At 51.4% G+C, this 26,209-nt stretch overlaps 1 protein-coding gene across 1 annotated transcript; it reads left to right on the top strand.

The window, feature by feature from the left end:
• Positions 1 to 1,362: 1,362 nt before the first annotated feature.
• Positions 1,363 to 22,799, top strand: LOC132479143 (forkhead box protein J1-like). The gene is made up of 4 exons (XM_060082724.1): positions 1,363 to 1,503; positions 1,790 to 1,861; positions 19,937 to 20,344; positions 22,032 to 22,799. Exons 1-4 carry the CDS (start codon positions 1,363 to 1,365, stop codon positions 22,797 to 22,799), a joined length of 1,389 nt encoding a protein of 462 aa, XP_059938707.1.
• The last annotated feature ends 3,410 nt before the right edge of the window (positions 22,800 to 26,209 follow it).

The following is a 26,209-nucleotide window of genomic DNA, read 5'->3' as shown; positions in this document are numbered from 1 at the left end:
CCACCGCTTGCTGAGGAGGCTGCCCCAACCTCCCTCTGAGACTCCCTTCACCCCCTAAGCAACGACTCCCTCCCTCTCCCCACCACCCTCCGGCCTTCCTCCCCACGCTCCCCAGCACTGGGGGAACATGGGGGCTCCAGCCTCTCCACTGGTCCCCAGGCTCAGCCTCCAGCCCCCGCCAAAAGGGGTACACCCTGGATTGACAGGTGGGGCCGGTCACTGTCCCTCCTCCTCACCCTCTGCCTGGGCCCATGCTGGGGGAAGAGGGGCAAGGTCAGGGGCTGGCAGAACTGCCTGCCAGGTAAGGAAAGGCTGAAGAAGCTCCTGGCTGCCAGGAAGAATCCCCAGGAGCTCCTGGAAATCCCTATGCTTGGCACTAGCGTCTCTGGGGCTGGGTCCCAAACACTGGCACTTTTAAGGGTCCATGGATGCTGCCAACGAGCAGCCAAAGCTAAGAGGGGGCTCCGAAGCGGCCAGAACACAGGGCTTCACACACCCTTTCAGCAGGCAGCGTTTGGGGGTTGGCGGTGGAGGGGGCGGGAAGCGTGAGTGGATCCTGTCCCTCCTATTCATCCCTGCCCCGGCCCTTGGCTGGGTGGCTTTTTCAAAAAACGTTCAGTGACTCCGTATTTATTTAGAGATTCAATGTAATCCCAGTCAATATATATTTGGCGCCCTTAACAGTAAGTTGCAGACAGGCTGCCCCATTAGCACTAGATACTTTAGTGTGTGTTTCCTTAGAACAAGGACACGCCTCCATAATCCCAGTACCACCATCACAATCAGGAAATGAACACTGACCTGGTAATCCCATGTAACCGCAGACCCCCTTCACATCTTGCAGATCACCCCAGTAATGCTCCTCTCCATTCCAGCATCCCAATCCAGGACCCCATGTTGCACTGAGTTGTCCTTTCTCTTTTGCCCTGTGTGGCTTTGAGCCCATGACTCAAGCTCTCTGGGCAGGTTTCGCATTTCCTTTGATCTCCACTTTTGAGGTGAGAAGCCCTTCAGCCACTTCAGCCTCAGGTGTGGTACAGTCCCTTCCCAAAGCAAGAAGCCAGCTTTCTGTCTCCTCACTTTCCACCTCTTCCCTATCCTCCCTCCCCCATGTATCGCCAGCCAGGAAAGGGATGAGGGGCAATGTTCAGGAACTCAGTGTTTGGGGACCCTCGCCGTCTGCCCACGGGACAGGCCACCCCCAGCTCCAGTGACGGCAAGGCCCCCGGGATGGGATTCCATGCTGGCCTGAAGCAAATGCGCCAGGCCTCCTGAAGAGCTGAGCTGAGGGCAGGAAACACTCTTCTCCCCGCCTCTGCCCCCCTCAACATACTGGGGACCCAGACTTGAAGAAGGAAGGTCATGTCCATGGTGTCCTCCCAGATCAGCACCGACACCGTCTCCTCCATGTCCGGCTCCTACATCGCCCCTGGCATGGAAGAGGACGGGGAGGCTCTCCCCTGCCCCCGGGCCGCCAGCAGGACGCCCTCAGAAGAAGGAGACGTAAGAGAGGAGCATGGGATCGCCCTCGCCGCTCTGCTCTGCTCTGTACTCGAGTCCCAAGGAGCTCAGTCCAGGGCCTGCCAGGGAGATCGGCAAAGCCCCCCAGTGCTCGGGAGGGGAGCCCTGGAAAACACGGTACCGGGTTGTTGAATCAAAGACTCCCTCAGATGTGATCTTCCATGTGGCACCACTTCTGTCCTGAGGACTTGGTTTGGGTTTGCTGCCAGGCGAGCTGGGTAGGAGAGCCGGTGGCATCTGCACCTTGACTTTTGTTGCTCCTTTGCAGGTGACGCCAGCGGCGTCTCCAGACTGCAACTTTGCGGGCCTCGTCGCCACCGCCGAAGAGCAGGATGCAGAGGTAAGAGCAAGGTGGACGCTGGTGCCCCTCCCCGGTCAGAGGGACTGCCGGCGCTGGCACAGGATGCAAATAGGATGGGGGCTCTTCTGGAAGAAGCCTTCCAAGGTGGTGCACTTGGATCTGTTAGAGGCAGGGTGCAGAGCAGAGGGACTGTCCGGTTAGCAGAGGGCGCTGGTCTCAGCGTAATAGGCGTGGGGTGAGTTCCAGAGGGAAGTCTTCCAGGCCAGACCCTTGAGAGGGCGTTTGTCCTCCAATTCACTTAGTATTTACCTGGCACAGGCATCTCACATCTTCCTGGCACTGGGGGACACAAAGACCGAGTGACATGGCTTTTGCCTGCCCACACCCCCAATCCACCCATCCCATCCATTCCGGAGCTCCATCTGATGGAGGAATCAGAGTTATAACTCAGCGTGAGAAGTGCTCTGACGGAGGTGTGCCTGAGGTATATGGAATGCCCAGCTCCCAGTGGGGACTCTACAACTTTCTCTTGAGCCAGATGTTCTCAAAGGAGTATCTGGATGGGATTGGGGATCCTAAAGGGTTTCTGAAAGTTTTATGATCTCACGGTTTGCTTTTTCATTTGGCAACTTTGATTTCCACCTGAGAGAAACAGTGTGAGCTAAACTATTACCAAGGCTATTCCTGACAGTCCCAGGGTCCCTCTGTAAGGTGCCTCAGACCTGGTCCCCCTGTAATGTGTCTCAGACCTGGTCCCTACGGGCCGATCCTGCCTCGCCAAGCAAAATCTGCCTCTGCTGGGCCTCCCAGCCATCTCACACGGACAGGAAATGTATGGATACCATGAGGGTGATTAGTTCTGTCTTCTGACAATCAGTAGACTCATTTCACTGCTTTATGGACTCACAGTGCCTTCCTTCTGTCCTAGGGGAATGATGTTCTAGAAGAAGAGGACGGATCACCCACACAAGAAGATGGTAAAAGACCTGGTCTTTTGCTCCCTTTTATTATATTTCTTTCCCGGGTATTCTCTGAAGGGTACAGAAAGGGGCACTGGTGTGACTTGGTGGCACTGCTCAAGGGTGTGGCTTTGGGGAAAGGTCGTCTTCTTGATGGAATATCAAAGCAAGCAGGGTATCTGAGGACCTCAGCAGCCTTCCTGGCTCTTTCTGGGCCTCTGAGCCAAGGCTGCAGTAGATACATGGAGTTCTCCACCTACGTTGAGTAGATCCTGAAGCTTCTTGGGCAACTGCCATCACCTTCCTTCCTGCTTCAGCTTCTCAGCTGAGTCTCACAGAACTGCTCTAGCAGCCCCAAAGTTCATCTGCAGCAGGAGAACAGCTTCCTCCCCTTGGGGGAACCGACTGTTAGGCAGTAGGTTTTCCTGCTTTAGTGAAGAAAACGGCTGATGTTACAGTAGCAGAAGGATCACAGCCCTGGCGGCACAGCAAAGGTGAGGTGAAGAGACGTTAGCAGCTCAGCGTACACTAGTGTTTGTAGGCTATTGGCACGAGTCTCTTTACCATCGTTCAGGCCTCAAGTAGATATTTTTTTTTAATTGGAAGAGTTGGTTTACAATGTTTTGTTAGTTTCTGCTGTACAGCAACGTGAATCAATTATACATATACATATATCCACTCTTTTTTTAGATTCTTTGCCCATATAGGCCATTACAGGGTACTGAGTAGAGTCCCCTGTGCTCTACAGCAGGTCCTTATTAGGTATCTATTTTATATATAGTAGTGTGTATATGTCAATCCCAATCTCCCAATTTATCCCTCCCCTCCCTTGCCCCCCGCCATAACCATAAGTTTGTTTTCTACACCTGTGACTCTATTTCTGTTTTGTAAATAAGGTCAATCATATCTTCAGTCGGAAGAATTTTGTTTTTAGTAAGCCGAGAAGTGAAGGAACAACCTACATATAGAGCAAGGAAGTGGGGGTGGGGAGGTGACCTGGGAATCCCACCTGGGAGTGTAGGACCAGGCGTCCCAGGAACCGGTGTCTCTTCCCTCTGCTCCTCTGAGGTGCCTCCACAGAAGGGCAACCTCCAGAGCAAACCTGGATCCCAGCCTGGATGCAGATGTCACACTAGTCACCTCTGCTTTGGCCATGGCAGTTGCTTGGGGGGCGGTGTGGTGTGCAGGGGTGCGCATGCGCACATGACCACTCTCTCCTGGCCAAGTAGTGCCGGAGGAGGGGTGGTCGCCCAGGCTGTGCCTCTGCCGCACGCACACGCCAACCCAGCCGGGGTTGGGCGCTACCTCCCCTCGGTTGATGTCTTCAGGGCACAAGGCTCCGAGATCTCCATTGTGATTGTCGTCCCCAGTAGAATATTTGCTTCTAAAAGGCACAGGGCAGTACGTGGTTTCCGCCTGACATTCCATATGTGGTTTCCACCTGACATGCCGTACGCAGTAGATGTATGTTCCTTCCTCTCCCTTTCACCAAGGAAAAAAAACCGAGTGGGCAGCTTGAAAAAGTAACATCTAAAACTGTCCCCTTCCCATCTTAGACGACTGTAGGTTTCTGGTCAGCCCCTTAAAACATCCTCAGAATAGCAAATTAAGTCTCAAAGAAAATAAATCATAATTTTGTGAACAATGCGATTCTTTGATTTGAGGTGCAAAATTACGGGACCAAAGAGCTTTAATTGCCATTTTATGTATTAGTCATTTCGCAGAGCCTTGTGGTCATAAACACACCCCACGTGCACCGACAGACACAGGCCGGAGTCCGGGGTCACTTCCCCCGTGGCTCTCCTAGCTCTTCCAGCCTGGCTTAGCTCTACTGTGGGCCCGGGTCTGCGTGTCCGAATCCCACAGACCTCCCCAGGGTCTGGTTTCCCAGGAACGAAGGCTGGAAAGGGGCCAGTTAAGGAAACAGAGCAGAACAGAGCGAGAACACAAACGTACCCACACAGTTTCCTTTATTGTCCACTCTACCCACTTAATTATTGTTTTTAATTTTAATTATTTATTTTTTTTAACATATGATTTGATGTTTTTTGTCTCCATCCTTAAGATTTTTATTTTAAGGACAGCAAAGCAGAGAAAAACACAGCCAGGTCCTCTCTAACTGCCTTAACTCTGTTACAGGCCAGAGGACATTCGCATTTCTAGGTATGGAGTGTGACAATAACAATGACTTTGACATCGCCAGCATGAAAGCACTGGACAATAAGCTGTGCTCTGCGGTCTGCTTACCCGGTGAGTGGCAGTCTGCTGAACATGAACTTGGTGGGAGACGCTCCCCTGCTCGTACCCCTGCTCTCACCCTGGGACACCCATCTCCTGCCCTGCAGTTCCTGCAAGAAGGCATGGGCTTTGCTAAGGTGCTGGGAGCCAGTTGCTGAAAGGAAGTGAGGCGGCCTCGGGAGAGTCCTTGGGCAAAGAGCGACTCTGCTCTAAGCGAAACTATTTGGGCATGGAGAAAGGCACAAAAATACCTCCAAAGCCTTCCAATTTGACCTGACCGCGTCCTCTCCATCATGATCTTGCAGATCCCATGGCAGGGGGCCTGGTCTTGTTTCCATCAACAGGCAGTTTAAGGCAGACACGGCGTCTGTGATAAGGTCTTGGAAAGAGAGCCTGAGCCCTTGAAAAGGGAACCTGTAGCCCCTCAGAGGAGAGTGGTTAGTTAGGATCAGAGAGGAATTTCAAAGCCAGCATTTTATAGACTATCTCTGTGACCCAGTGAGCCCTGGGCGACCACCAGTTGCCTTGTGCTCCCTAGATTTGGATCCCAAAGGAACGATCAGGGGTCGAGGGTGACTCTTCTCCCTGGAGCCCTAACTCTGTAAATTCAATCAGGGCCATCAACGTGCCCCTTATTCCTTCTCATGACACTAAACTGAATCCGGGATGAGTTCTCAGGAGGAGCCCACCTGTCAGTCACACTCTGGGCACTGATGTCCCCCTGCTCCTTGCTCACCAAGGGCTTAACCAACCATGGCTCTAAAGCCACATCTTGCCCGGTGGACTAGGTTGAAATTGCCCCTTCTGGGTTCACGGCAGAGACTGCCTTCATGTTGCATGGTTTGTAATCTCTTAAACATGCCCTGGACATGTTTAAGCTTCAGGACAGCCACGTCCCATCGTGGGTCCAGTGCTTTACTCCCTTGGCAACGTGGCTACAGGTGCTGGAGGGACACAAACTCCTGTGGTTGCCACTCTCCATCAGCTTGCAAAAGACCCAGGTCCTCACCCCTCTGGCCCCATGCAGGCTTGTGGGGGAGGAAGCCGTAATCCCCAGAGACACCTCCCACGGCCTTCCCAGGGGCTCGCCAGCCTTTCCACTTAGCGTTGACCCAGCCAGGCCTGGGCCAGAGCGGCTGAGGTCCAGGGTACACTTCACTTCCTGCCTTCCCACTCTTTACCTGGCTTCTGTCTGTCCATTGGTTTCTCATGTCTTTTTGCCAAATGTACGTCTGTCTGTCCAGTTTGTTTATTTTGAAACTCATTTAGGTTATCCAGACTTCGTGTGAAAGTTCATGTTCACCCACACCCAACCCCAAGCTTGCTGGGCACGCGCACATCCGAGGGGCCCTCGCTGAGGCTTCCATTCCTAACTGGCAAGAGCCTGTATTTAATATGCTGAAATTTTCCAGGAAAAAAAATATTTGTGAGACTAGATTAATCCCTGTTCCACAAAAGCGGGGATGCTTCTGTGGCAAAGGTTACAGGCAGGATTTGTTTTGGTCACTAGTTGGGGAAGATGCCATCTCTGCCCTCACTCCGCCCTGAGTCTGGGGCAGCTGTGCCGGCCAGCCGCTCACTGGGCTTCAAGAGAGGAATCTAGGCTCCTGCCTCCCCGCAGTGGCCGCCCACCAACCCCCGAGTTTGGCAGAGAGAGCTCCTGGGAATTGTTTCAGCCACCCATGCTGTTGGAAACTGACCCCAGGCCTTGTGCTTCCTCCTCTCCCTAACTCCTTCGGGCCAACCTGCTGGTGGATGTTTATTCCACTCTGGGATGGCGGCAGGGGAGCGACACCTGGAAGGAAAACAATGCCTGGGCTTCTTTACAGTGATCTCGGGAGCCAGCCATTCTCAGATTAAACTGGCTTCACCGTTCAGGCCAGACATGAAACCGAATGACAGTGGCGGCTGCCGGGAGAGGGAGTTGAGGGTCGCATCGTAGCCTCACCCCGAGGTCTCAAGGGCTCTTACGGGAGAAGGAAAGTGCATCTGCTCTCTTGCTAAAAGGTTTCTCGGGTTCTGCTGTTAGCGTCACACTGGTAATAAAGAGCTGGGGAACTCTCTGGAAGCATCTGTCAGGTTAATGTCAGGTTAATGACAGGAGCATCCACTGTGGTAGTTCCCGTGGAATCAACAGACCTCACCACGCTCAGCTGTAAGTTCAAAGTTCCATCCTATGACTGAGGTGCCTCAGGCTGGCTTGGCCGTCAGGACAGCTTCTCAGGCACTCGGTCTCCCTCTCCACGCTGTTTCCCTCCCCACACGGATGCCACTCCCCTCACGGAGCGCCCACAAGGAGGGAGCCCGGGGAGCATCCCATGGTCCACCCTCCCCAGGCCCAAAGGTGCTCTGCCAGGAGCCCCAGCTGGTGGCAAGTATGGCTCAGGTCCCCATCCTCGCTGCTCTCATCACCCTTGTGGGAGTGATGCTGAGAAAGCACCTGTGTCATTCCAGCACATCTTCCCCTAAGAAGCCTCTGGGTCTTCTTTGGCCCCAACACCAATGCGGTGCGGCGGGGGGGGGGGGGCGATGGTATGTTCTGAGATTGTTCTGCAAGGTTCACAAAGGGAGGAACTCTGAGTTGACCATTGTAGGTGGTGAGCCGATTAGAATCACGAGGCCGTGCTAGGTAGACGGGCCTCCAAGGAATCTGATGGAGTATCACACAGGCGGCAGGATAGTGGCCAGGGGACCAGTGACAATTCTGTGAAAAGGCTCTGGGGCGTGTGATGGGAAAAAGCAAAGATAATTTGACTTTATTAGTGGAAATACAAATGGTTTTGTTTTGTTTTGTTTTGTTTTTTGTGGTACGTGGGCCTCTCACTGTTGTGGCCTCTCCCGTTGCAGAGCACAGGCTCCGGACGCACCGGCTCACCGGCCATGGCTCATGGGGCAAGCCGCTCCGTGGCATGCGGGATCTTCCCGGACCGGGGCTCAAACCCATGTCCCCTGCATCGGCAGGCGGACTCTCAACCAAGGGTAAGCTGTGAAAACGCGAAAGAGAGGCATGGACATATATACACTACCAAACGTGAGGTAGATAGATAGTGGGAAGCAGCCGCAGAGCACAGGGAGATCAGCTCGGTGGTTTGTCACTGCCTGGAGGGGTGGGATGGGGAGGGTGGGAGGGAGGGAGGTGCATGAGGGAAAGGATGTGGGAACAGATGTATATGTATGACTGATTCACTTTGTTATAAAGCAGAAACTAATAAAAAAATAAAAATAAAATAAAAATAAAAATAAAAACAATAAATACTTGGGAAGAAAAAAAAACTTTGACTCAAGACAAGCTGGACATGGAGGAGTGAGAGAGGGCAAGGGGTAGAGGGAAAGACATGTTTCTGGGTGGGAGCTGGTGTACCATCACTTGGGCACAGCTCCTGCGCAGAGGTTTGATATGGAGCCCTCACCTCCACCCACCCACAGCAATCAGAGAAGAAAAGGAAATAAAAGGAATCTAAATTGGAAAAGAAGATGTAAAGCTGTCACTGTTTGCAGATGACATGATACTAGACATAGAGAATCCTAAAGATGCTACCAGAAAACTACTAGAGCTAATCAATGTATTTGGTAAAGTAGCAGGATACAAAATTAATGCACAGAAATCTCTGGCATTCCCGTCCACTAATGATGAAGAATCTGAAAGTGAAATCAAGAAAACACTCCCGTTTACCATTGCAACAAAAAGAATAAAATACCTAAGAATAAACCTACCTAAGGAGACAAAAGACCTGTATGCAGAAAATTATAAGACACTGGTGAAAGAAATTAAAGATGATACAAATAGATGGAGAGATATACCATGCTCCTGGATTGGAAGAATCGATATCGTGAAAATGACTCTACTACCCAAAGCAATCTACAGGTTCAATGCAATCCCTATCAAACTTCCACTGGCATTTTTCACAGAACTGGAACAAAACATTTCAAACTTTGTTTGGAAAAACAAAAGACTCCGAATAGCCAAAGCAATCTTGAGAACGAAAAACGGAGCTGGAGGAATCAGGCTCCCTGACTTCAGACTACACTACAAAGCTACAGTAATCAAGACAGTGTTTTACTGGCACAAAACCAGAAAGATAGATCAATGGAACAGGATAGAAAGCCCAGAGATAAACCCACGCACATATGGTCAACTGATCTTTGATCAAGGAGGCAGGAATGTACAGTGGAGAAAGGACAGCCTCTTCAATAAGTGGTGCTGGGAAAACTGGACAGGGACATGTAAAAGTATGAGATTAGATCATTCCCTAACACCATACACAAAAATAAGCTCAAAATGGATTAAAGACCTCAATGTAAGGCCAGAAACTATCAAAGTCTTAGAGGAAAACAGAGGCAGAACACTCTATGACATAAATCACAGCAAGATCCTTTTGGACCCACCTCCTAGAGAAATGGAAATAAAAACAAAGATAAACAAATGGGACCTAATGAAACTTCAAAGCTTTTGCACAGCAAAGGAAACCATAAACAAGACCAAAAGACAACCCTCAGAATGGGAGAAAATATTTGCAAATGAAGCAACTGACAAAGGATTAATCTCCAAAATTTAAAAACAGCTCATGCAGCTCAATAGCAAAACAACAAACAACCCAATCCAAAATTGGGCAGAAGACTTAAATAGGCATTTCTCCAAAGAAGATATACAGACTGCCAACAAACACATGAAAGAATGCTCAACATCATTAATCATTAGAGAAATGCAAATCAAAACTACAATGAGATATCATCTCACACCAGTCAGAATGGCCATCATCAAGAAATCTAGAAACAATAAATGCTGGAGAGGGTGTGGAGAAAAGGGAACACTCTTGCACTGCTGGTGGGAATGTGAATTGGTACAGCCACTATGGAGAACAGTATGGAGGTTCCCTAAAAGACTAAAAATCGAACTACCATATGACCCAGCAATCCCACCACTAGGCATATACCCTGAGAAAACCATAATTCAAAAAGAGGCATGTACCAGAATGTTCATTGCAGCTCTATTCACAATTGCCCGGAGATGGAAACAACCTAAGTGTCCATCATCGGATGAATGGATAAAGAAGATGTGGCACATATATACAATGGAATATTACTCAGCCATAAAAAGAAACGAAACTGAGCTCTTTGTAATGAGGTGGATAGACCTAGAGTCTGTCATACAGAGTGAAGTAAGTCAGAAGGAGAAAGACAAATACCGTATGCTAACACATATATATGGAATTTTTAAAAAATGTCATGAAGAACCTAGGGGTAAAACAGGAATAAAGTCACAGACCACTTGAGAATGGACTTGAGGATATGGGGAGGGGGAAGGGTAAGCTGTGACAAAGCGAAAGAGAGGCATGGACATATATACACTACCAAACGTAAGGTAGATAGATAGTGGGAAGCAGCCGCAGAGCACAGGGAGATCAGTTCGGTGCTTTGTGACCGCCTGGAGGGGTGGGATGGGGAGGGTGGGAGGGAGGGAGATGCATGAGGGAAGGGATGTGGGAACAGATGTATATGTATGACTGATTCACTTTGTTATAAAGCAGAAACTAATAAAAAAATAAAAATAAAAATAAAAATAAGAATAAAAACAATAAATACTTGGGAAGAAAAAAAAAATTTTGACTCAAGACAAGCTGGACATGGAGGAGTGAGAGAGGGCAAGGGGTAGAGGGAAAGACATGTTTCTGGGTGGGAGCTGGTGTACCATCCCCCGGGCACAGCTCCTGCGCAGAGGCTTGATATGGAGCCCTCACCTCCACCCACCCACAGCAATCAGAGAAGAAAAGTAAATAAAAGGAATCCAAATTGGAAAAGAAGATGTAAAGCTGTCACTGTTTGCAGATGACATGATACTAGACATAGAGAATCCTAAAGATGCTACCAGAAAACTACTAGAGCTAATCAATGTATTTGGTAAAGTAGCAGGATACAAAATTAATGCACAGAAATCTCTGGCATTCCCGTCCACTAATGATGAAGAATCTGAAAGTGAAATCAAGAAAACACTCCCGTTTACCATTGCAACAAAAAGAATAAAATACCTAAGAATAAACCTACCTAAGGAGACAAAAGACCTGTATGCAGAAAATTATAAGACACTGGTGAAAGAAATTAAAGATGATACAAATAGATGGAGAGATATACCATGCTCCTGGATTGGAAGAATCGATATCGTGAAAATGACTCTACTACCCAAAGCAATCTACAGGTTCAATGCAATCCCTATCAAACTTCCACTGGCATTTTTCACAGAACTGGAACAAAACATTTCAAACTTTGTTTGGAAAAACAAAAGACTCCGAATAGCCAAAGCAATCTTGAGAACGAAAAACGGAGCTGGAGGAATCAGGCTCCCTGACTTCAGACTACACTACAAAGCTACAGTAATCAAGACAGTGTTTTACTGGCACAAAACCAGAAAGATAGATCAATGGAACAGGATAGAAAGCCCAGAGATAAACCCACGCACATATGGTCAACTGATCTTTGATCAAGGAGGCAGGAATGTACAGTGGAGAAAGGACAGCCTCTTCAATAAGTGGTGCTGGGAAAACTGGACAGGGACATGTAAAAGTATGAGATTAGATCATTCCCTAACACCATACACAAAAATAAGCTCAAAATGGATTAAAGACCTCAATGTAAGGCCAGAAACTATCAAAGTCTTAGAGGAAAACAGAGGCAGAACACTCTATGACATAAATCACAGCAAGATCCTTTTGGACCCACCTCCTAGAGAAATGGAAATAAAAACAAAGATAAACAAATGGGACCTAATGAAACTTCAAAGCTTTTGCACAGCAAAGGAAACCATAAACAAGACCAAAAGACAACCCTCAGAATGGGAGAAAATATTTGCAAATGAAGCAACTGACAAAGGATTAATCTCCAAAATTTAAAAACAGCTCATGCAGCTCAATAGCAAAACAACAAACAACCCAATCCAAAATTGGGCAGAAGACTTAAATAGGCATTTCTCCAAAGAAGATATACAGACTGCCAACAAACACATGAAAGAATGCTCAACATCATTAATCATTAGAGAAATGCAAATCAAAACTACAATGAGATATCATCTCACACCAGTCAGAATGGCCATCATCAAGAAATCTAGAAACAATAAATGCTGGAGAGGGTGTGGAGAAAAGGGAACACTCTTGCACTGCTGGTGGGAATGTGAATTGGTACAGCCACTATGGAGAACAGTATGGAGGTTCCCTAAAAGACTAAAAATCGAACTACCATATGACCCAGCAATCCCACCACTAGGCATATACCCTGAGAAAACCATAATTCAAAAAGAGGCATGGGGCCTCCCTGGTGGCGCAAGTGGTTGAGAGTCCGCCTGCCGATGCAGGGGATACGGGTTCGTGCCCCGGTCTGGGAGGATCCCATATGCCGCGGAGCGGCTGGGCCCGTGAGCCATGGCCGCTGAGCCTGCGCGTCCGGAGCCTGCGCGTCCGGAGCCTGTGCTCCGCAACGGGGGAGGCCACAACAGTGAGAGGCCCGCATACCGCAAAAAAAAAAAAAAAAAAAAAAAAAAAAAAAAAAAAAAAAAAAAGAGGCATGTACCAGAATGTTCATTGCAGCTCTATTCACAATAGCCCGGAGATGGAAACAACCTAAGTGTCCATCATCGGATGAATGGATAAAGAAGATGTGGCACATATATACAATGGAATATTACTCAGCCATAAAAAGAAACGAAACTGAGCTCTTTGTAATGAGGTGGATAGACCTAGAGTCTGTCATACAGAGTGAAGTAAGTCAGAAGGAGAAAGACAAATACCGTATGCTAACACATATATATGGAATTTTAAAAAAATGTCATGAAGAACCTAGGGGTAAAAGAGGAATAAAGTCACAGACCACTTGAGAATGGACTTGAGGATATGGGGAGGGGGAAGGGTAAGCTGTGACAAAGCGAAAGAGAGGCATGGACATATATACACTACCAAACGTAAGGTAGATAGATAGTGGGAAGCAGCCGCAGAGCACAGGGAGATCAGTTCGGTGCTTTGTGACCGCCTGGAGGGGTGGGATGGGGAGGGTGGGAGGGAGGGAGATGCATGAGGGAAGGGATGTGGGAACAGATGTATATGTATGACTGATTCACTTTGTTATAAAGCAGAAACTAATAAAAAAATAAAAAAAAATAAAAATAAAAATAAAAACAATAAATACTTGGGAAGAAAAAAAAAACTTTGACTCAAGACAAGCTGGACATGGAGGAGTGAGAGAGGGCAAGGGGTAGAGGGAAAGACATGTTTCTGGGTGGGAGCTGGTGTACCATTCCCCGGGCACAGCTCCTGTGCAGAGGCTTGATATGGAGCCCTCACCTCCACCCACCCACAGCAATCAGAGAAGAAAAGTAAATAAAAGGAATCCAAATTGGAAAAGAAGATGTAAAGCTGTCACTGTTTGCAGATGACATGATACTAGACATAGAGAATCCTAAAGATGCTACCAGAAAACTACTAGAGCTAATCAATGTATTTGGTAAAGTAGCAGGATACAAAATTAATGCACAGAAATCTCTGGCATTCCCGTCCACTAATGATGAAGAATCTGAAAGTGAAATCAAGAAAACACTCCCGTTTACCATTGCAACAAAAAGAATAAAATACCTAAGAATAAACCTACCTAAGGAGACAAAAGACCTGTATGCAGAAAATTATAAGACACTGATGAAAGAAATTAAAGATGATACAAATAGATGGAGAGATATACCATGCTCCTGGATTGGAAGAATCGATATCGTGAAAATGACTCTACTACCCAAAGCAATCTACAGGTTCAATGCAATCCCTATCAAACTTCCACTGGCATTTTTCACAGAACTGGAACAAAACATTTCAAACTTTGTTTGGAAAAACAAAAGACTCCGAATAGCCAAAGCAATCTTGAGAACGAAAAACGGAGCTGGAGGAATCAGGCTCCCTGACTTCAGACTACACTACAAAGCTACAGTAATCAAGACAGTGTTTTACTGGCACAAAACCAGAAAGATAGATCAATGGAACAGGATAGAAAGCCCAGAGATAAACCCACGCACATATGGTCAACTGATCTTTGATCAAGGAGGCAGGAATGTACAGTGGAGAAAGGACAGCCTCTTCAATAAGTGGTGCTGGGAAAACTGGACAGGGACATGTAAAAGTATGAGATTAGATCATTCCCTAACACCATACACAAAAATAAGCTCAAAATGGATTAAAGACCTCAATGTAAGGCCAGAAACTATCAAAGTCTTAGAGGAAAACAGAGGCAGAACACTCTATGACATAAATCACAGCAAGATCCTTTTGGACCCACCTCCTAGAGAAATGGAAATAAAAACAAAGATAAACAAATGGGACCTAATGAAACTTCAAAGCTTTTGCACAGCAAAGGAAACCATAAACAAGACCAAAAGACAACCCTCAGAATGGGAGAAAATATTTGCAAATGAAGCAACTGACAAAGGATTAATCTCCAAAATTTAAAAACAGCTCATGCAGCTCAATAGCAAAACAACAAACAACCCAATCCAAAATTGGGCAGAAGACTTAAATAGGCATTTCTCCAAAGAAGATATACAGACTGCCAACAAACACATGAAAGAATGCTCAACATCATTAATCATTAGAGAAATGCAAATCAAAACTACAATGAGATATCATCTCACACCAGTCAGAATGGCCATCATCAAGAAATCTAGAAACAATAAATGCTGGAGAGGGTGTGGAGAAAAGGGAACACTCTTGCACTGCTGGTGGGAATGTGAATTGGTACAGCCACTATGGAGAACAGTATGGAGGTTCCCTAAAAGACTAAAAATCGAACTACCATATGACCCAGCAATCCCACCACTAGGCATATACCCTGAGAAAACCATAATTCAAAAAGAGGCATGTACCAGAATGTTCATTGCAGCTCTATTCACAATAGCCCGGAGATGGAAACAACCTAAGTGTCCATCATCGGATGAATGGATAAAGAAGATGTGGCACATATATACAATGGAATATTACTCAGCCATAAAAAGAAACGAAACTGAGCTCTTTGTAATGAGGTGGATAGACCTAGAGTCTGTCATACAGAGTGAAGTAAGTCAGAAGGAGAAAGACAAATACCGTATGCTAACACATATATATGGAATTTTAAAAAAATGTCATGAAGAACCTAGGGGTAAAACAGGAATAAAGTCACAGACCTACTTGAGAATGGACTTGAGGATATGGGGAGGGGGAAGGGTAAGCTGTGACAAAGCGAAAGAGAGGCATGGACATATATACACTACCAAACGTAAGGTAGATAGATAGTGGGAAGCAGCCGCAGAGCACAGGGAGATCAGTTCGGTGCTTTGTGACCGCCTGGAGGGGTGGGATGGGGAGGGTGGGAGGGAGGGAGATGCATGAGGGAAGGGATGTGGGAACAGATGTATATGTATGACTGATTCACTTTGTTATAAAGCAGAAACTAATAAAAAAATAAAAATAAAAATAAAAATAAGAATAAAAACAATAAATACTTGGGAAGAAAAAAAAAACTTTGACTCAAGACAAGCTGGACATGGAGGAGTGAGAGAGGGCAAGGGGTAGAGGGAAAGACATGTTTCTGGGTGGGAGCTGGTGTACCATCCCCCGGGCACAGCTCCTGCGCAGAGGCTTGATATGGAGCCCTCACCTCCACCCACCCACAGCAATCAGAGAAGAAAAGGAAATAAAAGGAATCCAAATTGGAAAAGAAGATGTAAAGCTGTCACTGTTTGCAGATGACATGATACTAGACATAGAGAATCCTAAAGATGCTACCAGAAAACTACTAGAGCTAATCAATGTATTTGGTAAAGTAGCAGGATACAAAATTAATGCACAGAAATCTCTGGCATTCCCGTCCACTAATGATGAAGAATCTGAAAGTGAAATCAAGAAAACACTCCCGTTTACCATTGCAACAAAAAGAATAAAATACCTAAGAATAAACCTACCTAAGGAGACAAAAGACCTGTATGCAGAAAATTATAAGACACTGATGAAAGAAATTAAAGATGATACAAATAGATGGAGAGATATACCATGCTCCTGGATTGGAAGAATCGATATCGTGAAAATGACTCTACTACCCAAAGCAATCTACAGGTTCAATGCAATCCCTATCAAACTTCCACTGGCATTTTTCACAGAACTGGAACAAAACATTTCAAACTTTGTTTGGAAAAACAAAAGACTCCGAATAGCCAAAGCAATCTTGAGAAAGAAAAACGGAGCTGGAGGAATCAGGCTCCCTGACTTCAGACTACACTACAAAGCTACAGTAATCAAGACAGTGTTTTACTGGCACAAAACCAGAAAGATAGATCAATGGAACAGGATAGAAAGCCCAGAGATAAACCCACGCACATATGGTCAACTGATCTTTGATCAAGGAGGCAGGAATGTACAGTGGAGAAAGGACAGCCTCTTCAATAAGTGGTGCTGGGAAAACTGGACAGGGACATGTAAAAGTATGAGATTAGATCATTCCCTAACACCATACACAAAAATAAGCTCAAAATGGATTAAAGACCTCAATGTAAGGCCAGAAACTATCAAAGTCTTAGAGGAAAACAGAGGCAGAACACTCTATGACATAAATCACAGCAAGATCCTTTTGGACCCACCTCCTAGAGAAATGGAAATAAAAACAAAGATAAACAAATGGGACCTAATGAAACTTCAAAGCTTTTGCACAGCAAAGGAAACCATAAACAAGACCAAAAGACAACCCTCAGAATGGGAGAAAATATTTGCAAATGAAGCAACTGACAAAGGATTAATCTCCAAAATTTAAAAACAGCTCATGCAGCTCAATAGCAAAACAACAAACAACCCAATCCAAAATTGGGCAGAAGACTTAAATAGGCATTTCTCCAAAGAAGATATACAGACTGCCAACAAACACATGAAAGAATGCTCAACATCATTAATCATTAGAGAAATGCAAATCAAAACTACAATGAGATATCATCTCACACCAGTCAGAATGGCCATCATCAAGAAATCTAGAAACAATAAATGCTGGAGAGGGTGTGGAGAAAAGGGAACACTCTTGCACTGCTGGTGGGAATGTGAATTGGTACAGCCACTATGGAGAACAGTATGGAGGTTCCTTAAAAGACTAAAAATCGAACTACCATATGACCCAGCAATCCCACCACTAGGCATATACCCTGAGAAAACCATAATTCAAAAAGAGGCATGTACCAGAATGTTCATTGCAGCTCTATTCACAATAGCCCGGAGATGGAAACAACCTAAGTGTCCATCATCGGATGAATGGATAAAGAAGATGTGGCACATATATACAATGGAATATTACTCAGCCATAAAAAGAAACGAAACTGAGCTCTTTGTAATGAGGTGGATAGACCTAGAGTCTGTCATACAGAGTGAAGTAAGTCAGAAGGAGAAAGACAAATACCGTATGCTAACACATATATATGGAATTTTTAAAAAATGTCATGAAGAACCTAGGGGTAAAACAGGAATAAAGTCACAGACCTACTTGAGAATGGACTTGAGGATATGGGGAGGGGGAAGGGTAAGCTGTGACAAAGCGAAAGAGAGGCATGGACATATATACACTACCAAACGTAAGGTAGATAGATAGTGGGAAGCAGCCGCAGAGCACAGGGAGATCAGCTCGGTGCTTTGTGACCGCCTGGAGGGGTGGGATGGGGAGGGTGGGAGGGAGGGAGGTGCATGAGGGAAGGGATGTGGGAACAGATGTATATGTATGACTGATTCACTTTGTTATAAAGCAGAAACTAATTAAAAAAATAAAAATTAAATAAAAATTAAAATAAAACAATACATACTTGGGAAGAAAAAAAAAACTTTGACTCAAGACAAGCTGGACATGGAGGAGTGAGAGAGGGCAAGGGGTAGAGGGAAAGACATGTTTCTGGGTGGGAGCTGGTGTACCATCCCCCGGGCACAGCTCCTGCGCAGAGGCCTGATAAGGAGCCCTCACCTCCACCCACCCCCTTCAACCAGAGAACTTCCAACTGCAGCTCCTCAGTAATTGAAGAGCAGGAAAGCTGGTGACTGGAGGGAGGCTGGGGGAGGGGAGGAGGAAGGACCACAGTCCACCGTTAGTCCGTCACTTAAAGGCTGGTGAAATTAATGGGGCAAATGACCCCAGTCAAAGAATTTGGCAAGTCCACGGCTTTCCTGGGTTTCACCCAGCGGCTCTGTTTCCTCGGCTATCTGGAAAGGAGGGAGAGCACTTGCGAAGAAGCCTCTGGAATGTCAGCTTCTGGGAATCTTGCTGAGGACGGGGCGGGGAGGGAGCGCTTACCGGGAAACACTGGATTACCCTAGCCGCCTTGGGGTGCCTGCGACCGGGGCTGCGGTTTCTGCGGACCTGAGCGGCAGGTGGCATCGGAGAGTCAGACCTGCTTGCGGGCACCAAGACGACACTCGGTCGGGAGACCGGGACAGGCCGCAGAAACGTGAGCAAGTGCCACTCGCAGCCCAGAGGAGAGGAAAGGAAAGCCCCAAGCATGCACCCAGCCCTGGACCCCACGCCACGGGCTGCGTCCCAGGAGCCGTCGCCACCTCTGAGCAGCCCAGATGGGAAGGGGGTGGGGCGGAGGACGGTTCCCGCGGCGAACTGCTCGCCGAGGGCCCCGGGGCCTCTGCGGGAGCGCCAAGCCGCGCGCCTCTCCGAGCCCTGCGCGGGGCCCTCGGGCGGGAATGCGCGGAGCCGGGACGCGGTGGCGGGTAGGGGGCTGGGTCGCGCGCGGGAGAGGGCGGCAGGAGGGAGCTGGAAGAGAGTTACCGCGTGAGAGAGCGGTTAAGAGCGCGCGGTCTCTTTGGAGATGCCCTGGCCAATGGCAGAAGCGGAAGCTGTTTATATGGGCGGGGCGTCGCCACGGCAGCAGGAGACGCCTTGCGAGCGGCTACTGAGTGCCGGTCCCCGGCCGCTGGCTTTCAGAGAGGCGCCGTCGGGCGTGAGTGGCGACGAGGATTGCTGGCTGGGCCCTCGAGCTGGGAGCAGAGAGCCGCGGTGAGGGTGGGCGGTGGGAGGACTTTCTTTGAGAACCTTCCTTTGGCCCGGGCTGCGCTCTGAGCCAGGTAAGGGACGGGGAGGGCTGCAGGCCGTGGGAAGGGAGGGCGTCAGTACCAGCCCGCTCTCCCATCCGTCCCCGACGGAAGTGGTGGGCCCGGGGACTGACATCAGAGGCGTTTGGGGGACACTCACTTCCCACCCCCTTATAACTCTCTGTATTGTTTCCTTCCTTCCCCTTGATCCCCATCCTAATATCCCTTTTCAAAGATCAGACGACCTCCCCCGCCCCCCGACCCGTCGTACTGCCCTCCTGGACTCTCTCGCCCCATTTCCATTGGTTGTGGACGGAGAGAGGGGGGTTAATTCCCCGCTTTGAGGGAGAAAGGGGTGGCCTCGCATGCCCCTACACTCTTCCCTCGTTTGGCTAATTAAGTCTCCTCTAAAAGATCCAAGAGGAAAAGAGCGAGGCGAACCCCCTGTGGGTCGGACCCCCGGGCACACCTTCTGTTTCCCAGACCTCGGCAGTAAAAGATCCTCCCCAGCTGCAGGAAGGATTTTAGTAAGAGCCTCCCCCCTCGCCCACACTCTCCCCTCGGGGGTGGGGAAAGAGGGCTCAGTTCCCGCTCTGGTCCCCGCAGGCACCACACTCCGTTTGGAGGAGGCTACCCCCGGATCGCGGGATGGAAGCCCGCTTCCGGGAGGCTGCGTAACTGAAGCGGCGGGAGTCAGCGGGCCGGAGAGCTCGGCGGCCACCCTCGGCTCGGCTCGTGGATGTTGACAGCCCCCTCGGAGAGTCCCCGCAGATATGGCGGAGAGCTGGCTACGCGTCTCGGGAGCAGGGGCAGCGGAGGAGGCCGGACCGGAAGGCGGCCTGGAGGAGCCCAACGCCCTGAATGACAGCCTGACCAGCCTGCAGTGGCTGCAGGACTTCTCCTTTCTCAACGCCGAGGTCCCCGCCCTGCCTTCGGCGGACACCGACCCCCACGGCTACCACGAGCTGTCAGGCTCGGCCGAGCCGGGGTCTCCCCTGGCGGCGGACCCCGCCTGCCTGGGGCAGCCGCACACACCCGGCAAGCCCACGTCCTTGTGCACGCCGCGGAGCGCCCCCTCGGGGCTGCAGGCCTCGCCTCCCGACGACGTGGACTACGCCACCAACCCGCACGTGAAGCCGCCCTACTCGTATGCCACGCTCATCTGCATGGCCATGCAGGCCAGCAAGGCCACCAAGATCACCCTGTCGGCCATCTACAAGTGGATCACGGACAGTTTCTGTTACTACCGCCACGCTGATCCCACCTGGCAGGTAGGGAGGCACTCCCTCCCTCCCTCCCCATGCCCGCGCGGACTGGACTCACATCCCAGATCCGCAGGCCAAGTAGGCGCGGTACGGCCAGGGCCCCGAGAGAGGAAGGCCGTCCAGGAAGGACCTCAAGGGAGCCCAGTGCTTGGACTGCTGCCCCTTTGACTTCAGAGACGGAGGAGGGAGGATGTTCAGAGGGCTGTAGGGGTGCCGACCTAGAGGTTCAAGTGGAAAGAACTTGTCACTCATCCGGCAGGCTCAGCCCAAAGACCAGGGCTGAACTATGCGTGGACACAGCCCCCCAGGGTAGGTTGATGGACTGAGGGACACATTTTTGTCCCAAGTCCTGGAATTCCTCGACACTACCCTCCTCAAGGTCAGTTTGTCAGGGCCTGACTGGAGGCAGAGCATCGTTCCTGCCAGGCTCTGCATCCCGCCTGCTTTCAGTTGGCTGGAGGGGCTCTGGGAGGGGAGAGGGGCGTGCTGCAGGGTGTGAAGGCCATCTGTGTCCCAGTGGAAGGGCTCCGGGGCCTTCCGAAAGCTGCCGTGCCAGCCCCCACCCCAAGCCCTCCCTAGTTTCCTGCCTACACTCCTCCCCCTCTTCTCATCAACCTCCCTGGGGGGACAATTACCTCAGCCACGTGCTTTCCACAGGGGCTCTTTCCTCCCACACTGGCTTCATGTTCCAAGTCTCCGGAACCTGGCACAGAGCAGCCAAGGGGCCCAGACCACCATGTAAATCTCCCAGTCTTGCCAGGGGGCACTACTCACCTGCTGGCCCCACCCACCAGGCCCCAGACCCCTGTGCCCCAGCGTGGTTTGGACTGTGCACCCAGGCGTGAACAAGGCAGGATGGTGATTCAGGCTGGGCACACACTGCCCTGAGCCTCTTCGACCATCAGGATCAGGGGCTACTTGGGGACAGAGACCCTGAGGATGCACAGATCCTTCCCTGTGGCACAGGTCACAGGATCAGAGTTCCTGTGATCACAGCTATTCCACGTTTGCTTGGGCCCTGACCCTGGGGCAGGTACCATTTGTAACCTTGGTGAGAAAGCAGAGACCCTCCACCACCCCCCACCCCACCCCAAGCCTGAGAGGCCCCAGGAATGAGCGCTATGCTCTTGGCTGGGTAATAATCAACTGAGGCCTCAGAGCCTGGGGTGGGAGGAGGGGGACATGGTGGGTGAGGGCCCAGGCCAGCAGCCGGCTCTAGAAACAAGGAAAGTCATCAGATCCTCCCACACTTCATCCCCCCCGCCACACACACCCCCTCACACCCACTCACTCATTTCACAAACAGAGAAGGCCAGCCAGGCCCAGGCAGAGGGAGATGGCCGTCCAGGACCTGGGGGAGCCAAGGCCTTTGAGCAGAGGCCGCAAGCAGCGGGGTAAGGGAGGGAGGGCAGGACAGGCTGGCACTGAGAGCCACCCTGCGGCTCAGGGCTCGGATGACTGAGCAGGCAGGTATCCTGGCAAAAGGGAACAAAAGCCCCCGACAGCACTCCCAGCTCCTGGTGCCCCGTGGCTGGTGTCCCAGAGCCTCCCGCTCGGAGCAGCGCCTCTGTCTCCCCTGCCCCCATCGGAGAGAAGGTGGTGGTGGGACTGGCAGTGGCGCTAGGAGCCCCCCATCACTGACCCCACCCACTCTCCCAGCTGTCTTCCTTCTCTCCTATCTCCCTGTGTCCAGAACTCCATCCGCCACAACCTGTCCCTGAAGAAGGGCTTCATCAAGATGCCCCGGGAGAAGGACGAGCCAGGCAAGGGGGGCTTCTGGCGCATCGACCCCCAGTACGCCGAGCGGCTGCTGAGTGGGGCCTTGAAGAAGCGGCGGCTGCCCCCAGTCCACATCCACCCGGCCTTTGCCCGCCAGGCCGCGCCAGAGCCCAGCGCCGCCCCATGGGCCGGGTCACTGACCGTGAGCACCGAGGCCCAGCAGCTGCTGCGGGAGTTCGAGGAGGCCACTGGGGAGGCGGGCTGGGGTGCAGGCGAGGGCAGGCTGGGGCGTAAGCGTCAACAGCCGCTGCCCAAGCAGGAGGCCAAGGTCCCGCGGCCCTCCAGCCCCCTGCTGCTGACCCCGGAGGAGCAGGGTGAGCTGGAAGCCCTCAAGGGCAACTTTGACTGGGAGGCCATCTTGGACGCTGGTACGCTGGACAGGGAGCTGGGCATGCTGGAGACCTCGGAGCTGATCCCGCCGCTGAGCCCTGCCTCCCACGGGGACATGGACCTCACCATCCATGGCCACCACATCGACTGCCCTGTTACCTGGGGGCCTCCAGTGGAGCAGGCTACCGACAGCCTGGACTTCGATGAGACCTTCCTGGCCACATCCTTCCTGGAGCACCCCTGGGACGAGAGCACCCGTAGCTCCCTGCCCCCCGAGCCCCTCTTTGAGGCCGGGGATGCCACACTGGCCTCTGACCTGCATGACTGGGCCAGCCTGGGCGCCTTCTTGTAAGAAGCCAGGCCCTGCCCCACCTCCAGACAGCACCGAAGTCTGGGCCCAGACTGCCCCCCTCCCCGCCAGTGCAGGCCCATGGACACCCTACCGCCCAGGCAGGGTCTGGGCCAGGTCACCCCACCAGGCCACACGGCCCCCAGCCCAGGCCATCCTCAGATTCTAGTCCAGCAGGCTGAGAATTGGGGCCCAGGACCAAAATTGCTGCCTCCGCTCCCCAGCCCCCCATACACACAGTGTTTCATGGATCCACTTCTTCCCTGCCCCAGAGACACGCTAAGGGCCCTGCACTATGAGAGCTGCGGCTTGGAGGGGCCCTGGCCAAGCTGGAAACATCAGTACGGGGCCCACCCCGAACACCTTAGCTTCTGAAGCTTCTCTCTCTCCTGCTCTCCTCCCCAGGTCTCTATCCAGAGCAAGTTCCCAGGTACAACACATGCTGATTAGGTGACTGCAAATTAACACCCAAGAGGCCTCTCCCGGCAGTCTGTGAGGAGGAGCTAGGCGGAGGGGGGAAGAGAGAGGAGACAGAAAGGAGGCCGGGGTGCCGGGTGGAGCCAGGAGATTTTCTAAGGCCTCTGGGATCTTCTGGCTTCATCCCTAGAGGTGGGGCAGAGGGTATGTGTCCCTAATCTTTGAGCCCAACTTGAGGCTGAGAGCAGCGGGGAGATGGGGATCTGGGGGTTAGGGGCTGGGGCAGCCAAGCTGCAGAGGGAAAGGGCACAGACAGACTAATGTAGTGAGTGTAGCTATAGCTGAGGCTTAACTGGGAGGGACGCAGTGCTTGCTAGAACCACTGGGACCAGGAATGGGGGGATGGCCCCGTGCCCTTGCTTGCACTCCTGCAGGGGAGTGTCTTGCTCCACCATAAACGCCCTGGGCTGCATCCCACATCCACTCTCCTAACCCGTCGGGCATTTTAACCTTTTTCATAGAAAGTTATTTACAATAACAACATTTTTAAAAATAAAGTTTTAAAAAGTCTCAAAATGGACCTGCTTGCAACTTTCTCTGGGGAAAAGCATGGGCCAGTTTTGGGGAGGCCACGGCCCAAGGGGGAATGGCTGGGAGGAAGATGGGGGGCACCAAAGGCCTGCAGAGTGTCCCCTGATGCACTCCTCATGATCTCTGGGTGCCCAGAGAGAAAGGGGCTGAGAGGCGGCCCTCGGGGGTCCCCTGCAGCCAGGGCCTCGGCACCTCTATATGTGCAATGGGGAGACTGTACCCACAGCCCCGAGGAGCAGGCAGCAAAGGAGGCCCAGCCCCCTCCGTGGCCCTGGGGACTCACTCACAAAGGCCGTTCTTGCCCAGGGCTCGGCTCACGTTCCCCACCTCGCCCAAGTTGAGGGCCTGCCCAGACTCACCTGCGGTCCTCGCCTGGGCCTGTCTCCAGCTCCTCCCTCCCTTGGTCCCTTCCTGAAGGGACAGGGTGTGAGGTCAGAGGGCCCCAGCCCCTGGGGCCCCACTTGCCACCCTGGGGTTCATTCACTCCGCCCAGGGCCTTCCCTCCAATGCAGGTTGGGGCTGAGGGAGGCCATCAGGGCAGACGGAAGACAGGGTGCCTAGACCCTACAGCTCCAGCCTGTGAGGAATCAACGTACCAGAGTTCTGATGGGGAAACTGAGGCACAGCAAATATGTGACACTCAGCAGGCACCTTTCAACCCCCTCACCCCAGCTTTGCCGGGAACCCATCTCTCCCCCGAGCCCGCACCTGGCCCCGCCAGCACGTCCTTGTGGTGCACAGCCCCTTCCCCCAGCACTCACGTGCACGTGCGCACAGACACACAAACACACACACACACACACACACACACACACACAAACGGGCACTGTCCTACACAATCCTGCCCATCCTCCACGGGCCCCTTTCTCCTGAAGCCCCTTTCTTTCCTTGCACTGGAGGCTGGCTCCAGAGCACCCTGGCATTCCCCCGCCAACTTGCTGCTTTCCCTTGCTAATTATTCCAAATATTTCAGAAGGGTGCGCCCACTGCAGGGCCAGCCAGGTTGGGGCCTTACAGAGCTCAGGAGGCAGCCCATCCCCTTCCCACCGCTTGCTGAGGAGGCTGCCCCAACCTCCCTCTGAGACTCCCTTCACCCCCTAAGCAACGACTCCCTCCCTCTCCCCACCACCCTCCGGCCTTCCTCCCCACGCTCCCCAGCACTGGGGGAACATGGGGGCTCCAGCCTCTCCACTGGTCCCCAGGCTCAGCCTCCAGCCCCCGCCAAAAGGGGTACACCCTGGATTGACAGGTGGGGCCGGTCACTGTCCCCCCTCCTCACCCTCTGCCTGGGCCCATGCTGGGGGAAGAGGGGCAAGGTCAGGGGCTGGCAGAACTGCCTGCCAGGTAAGGAAAGGCTGAAGAAGCTTCTGGCTGCCAGGAAGAATCCCCAGGAGCTCCTGGAAATCCCTATGCTTGGCACTAGCGTCTCTGGGGCTGGGACCCAAACACTGGCACTTTTAAGGGTCCATGGATGCTGCCAACGAGCAGCCAAAGCTAAGAGGGGGCTCCGAAGCGGCCAGAACACAGGGCTTCACACACCCTTTCAGCAGGCAGCGTTTGGGGGTTGGCGGTGGAGGGGGCGGGAAGCGTGAGTGGATCCTGTCCCTCCTATTCATCCCTGCCCCGGCCCTTGGCTGGGTGGCTTTTTCAAAAAACGTTCAGTGACTCCGTATTTATTTAGAGATTCAATGTAATCCCAGTCAATATATATTTGGCGCCCTTAACAGTAAGTTGCAGACAGGCTGCCCCATTAGCACTAGATACTTTAGTGTGTGTTTCCTTAGAACAAGGACACGCCTCCATAATCCCAGTACCACCATCACAATCAGGAAATGAACACTGACCTGGTAATCCCATGTAACCGCAGGCCCCCTTCACATCTTGCAGATCACCCCAGTAATGCTCCTCTCCATTCCAGCATCCCAATCCAGGACCCCATGTTGCACTGAGTTGTCCTTTCTCTTTTGCCCTGTGTGGCTTTGAGCCCATGACTCAAGCTCTCTGGGCAGGTTTCGCATTTCCTTTGATCTCCACTTTTGAGGTGAGAAGCCCTTCAGCCACTTCAGCCTCAGGTGTGGTACAGTCCCTTCCCAAAGCAAGAAGCCAGCTTTCTGTCTCCTCACTTTCCACCTCTTCCCTATCCTCCCTCCCCCATGTATCGCCAGCCAGGAAAGGGATGAGCGGCAATGTTCAGGAACTCAGTGTTTGGGGACCCTCGCCGTCTGCCCACGGGACAGGCCACCCCCAGCTCCAGTGACGGCAAGGCCCCCGGGATGGGATTCCATGCTGGCCTGAAGCAAATGCGCCAGGCCTCCTGAAGAGCTGAGCTGAGGGCAGGAAACACTCTTCTCCCCGCCTCTGCCCCCCTCAACATACTGGGGACCCAGACTTGAAGAAGGAAGGTC

The sequence above is a fragment of the Mesoplodon densirostris genome, chromosome 18 (genome assembly GCF_025265405.1).
Source record: "Mesoplodon densirostris isolate mMesDen1 chromosome 18, mMesDen1 primary haplotype, whole genome shotgun sequence".
Taxonomy (NCBI): domain Eukaryota; kingdom Metazoa; phylum Chordata; class Mammalia; order Artiodactyla; family Ziphiidae; genus Mesoplodon; species Mesoplodon densirostris.
The sequence above is the reverse complement of the archived record's forward strand: the minus strand, read 5'-3'. Positions and strand labels throughout refer to the sequence as shown.

Coding starts and splice junctions, on each gene's coding strand:
- LOC132479143 (XM_060082724.1), top strand. CDS start 1,363: ATGTCCATGGTGTCCTCCCAGATCAGCACCGACACCGTCTCCTCCATG. Junction 1,504..1,789: donor CGCCCTCAGAAGAAGGAGAC/GTAAGAGAGGAG, acceptor GCTCCTTTGCAG/GTGACGCCAGCGGCGTCTCC. Junction 1,862..19,936: donor CCGAAGAGCAGGATGCAGAG/GTAAGAGCAAGG, acceptor AACGCCCTGAAT/GACAGCCTGACCAGCCTGCA.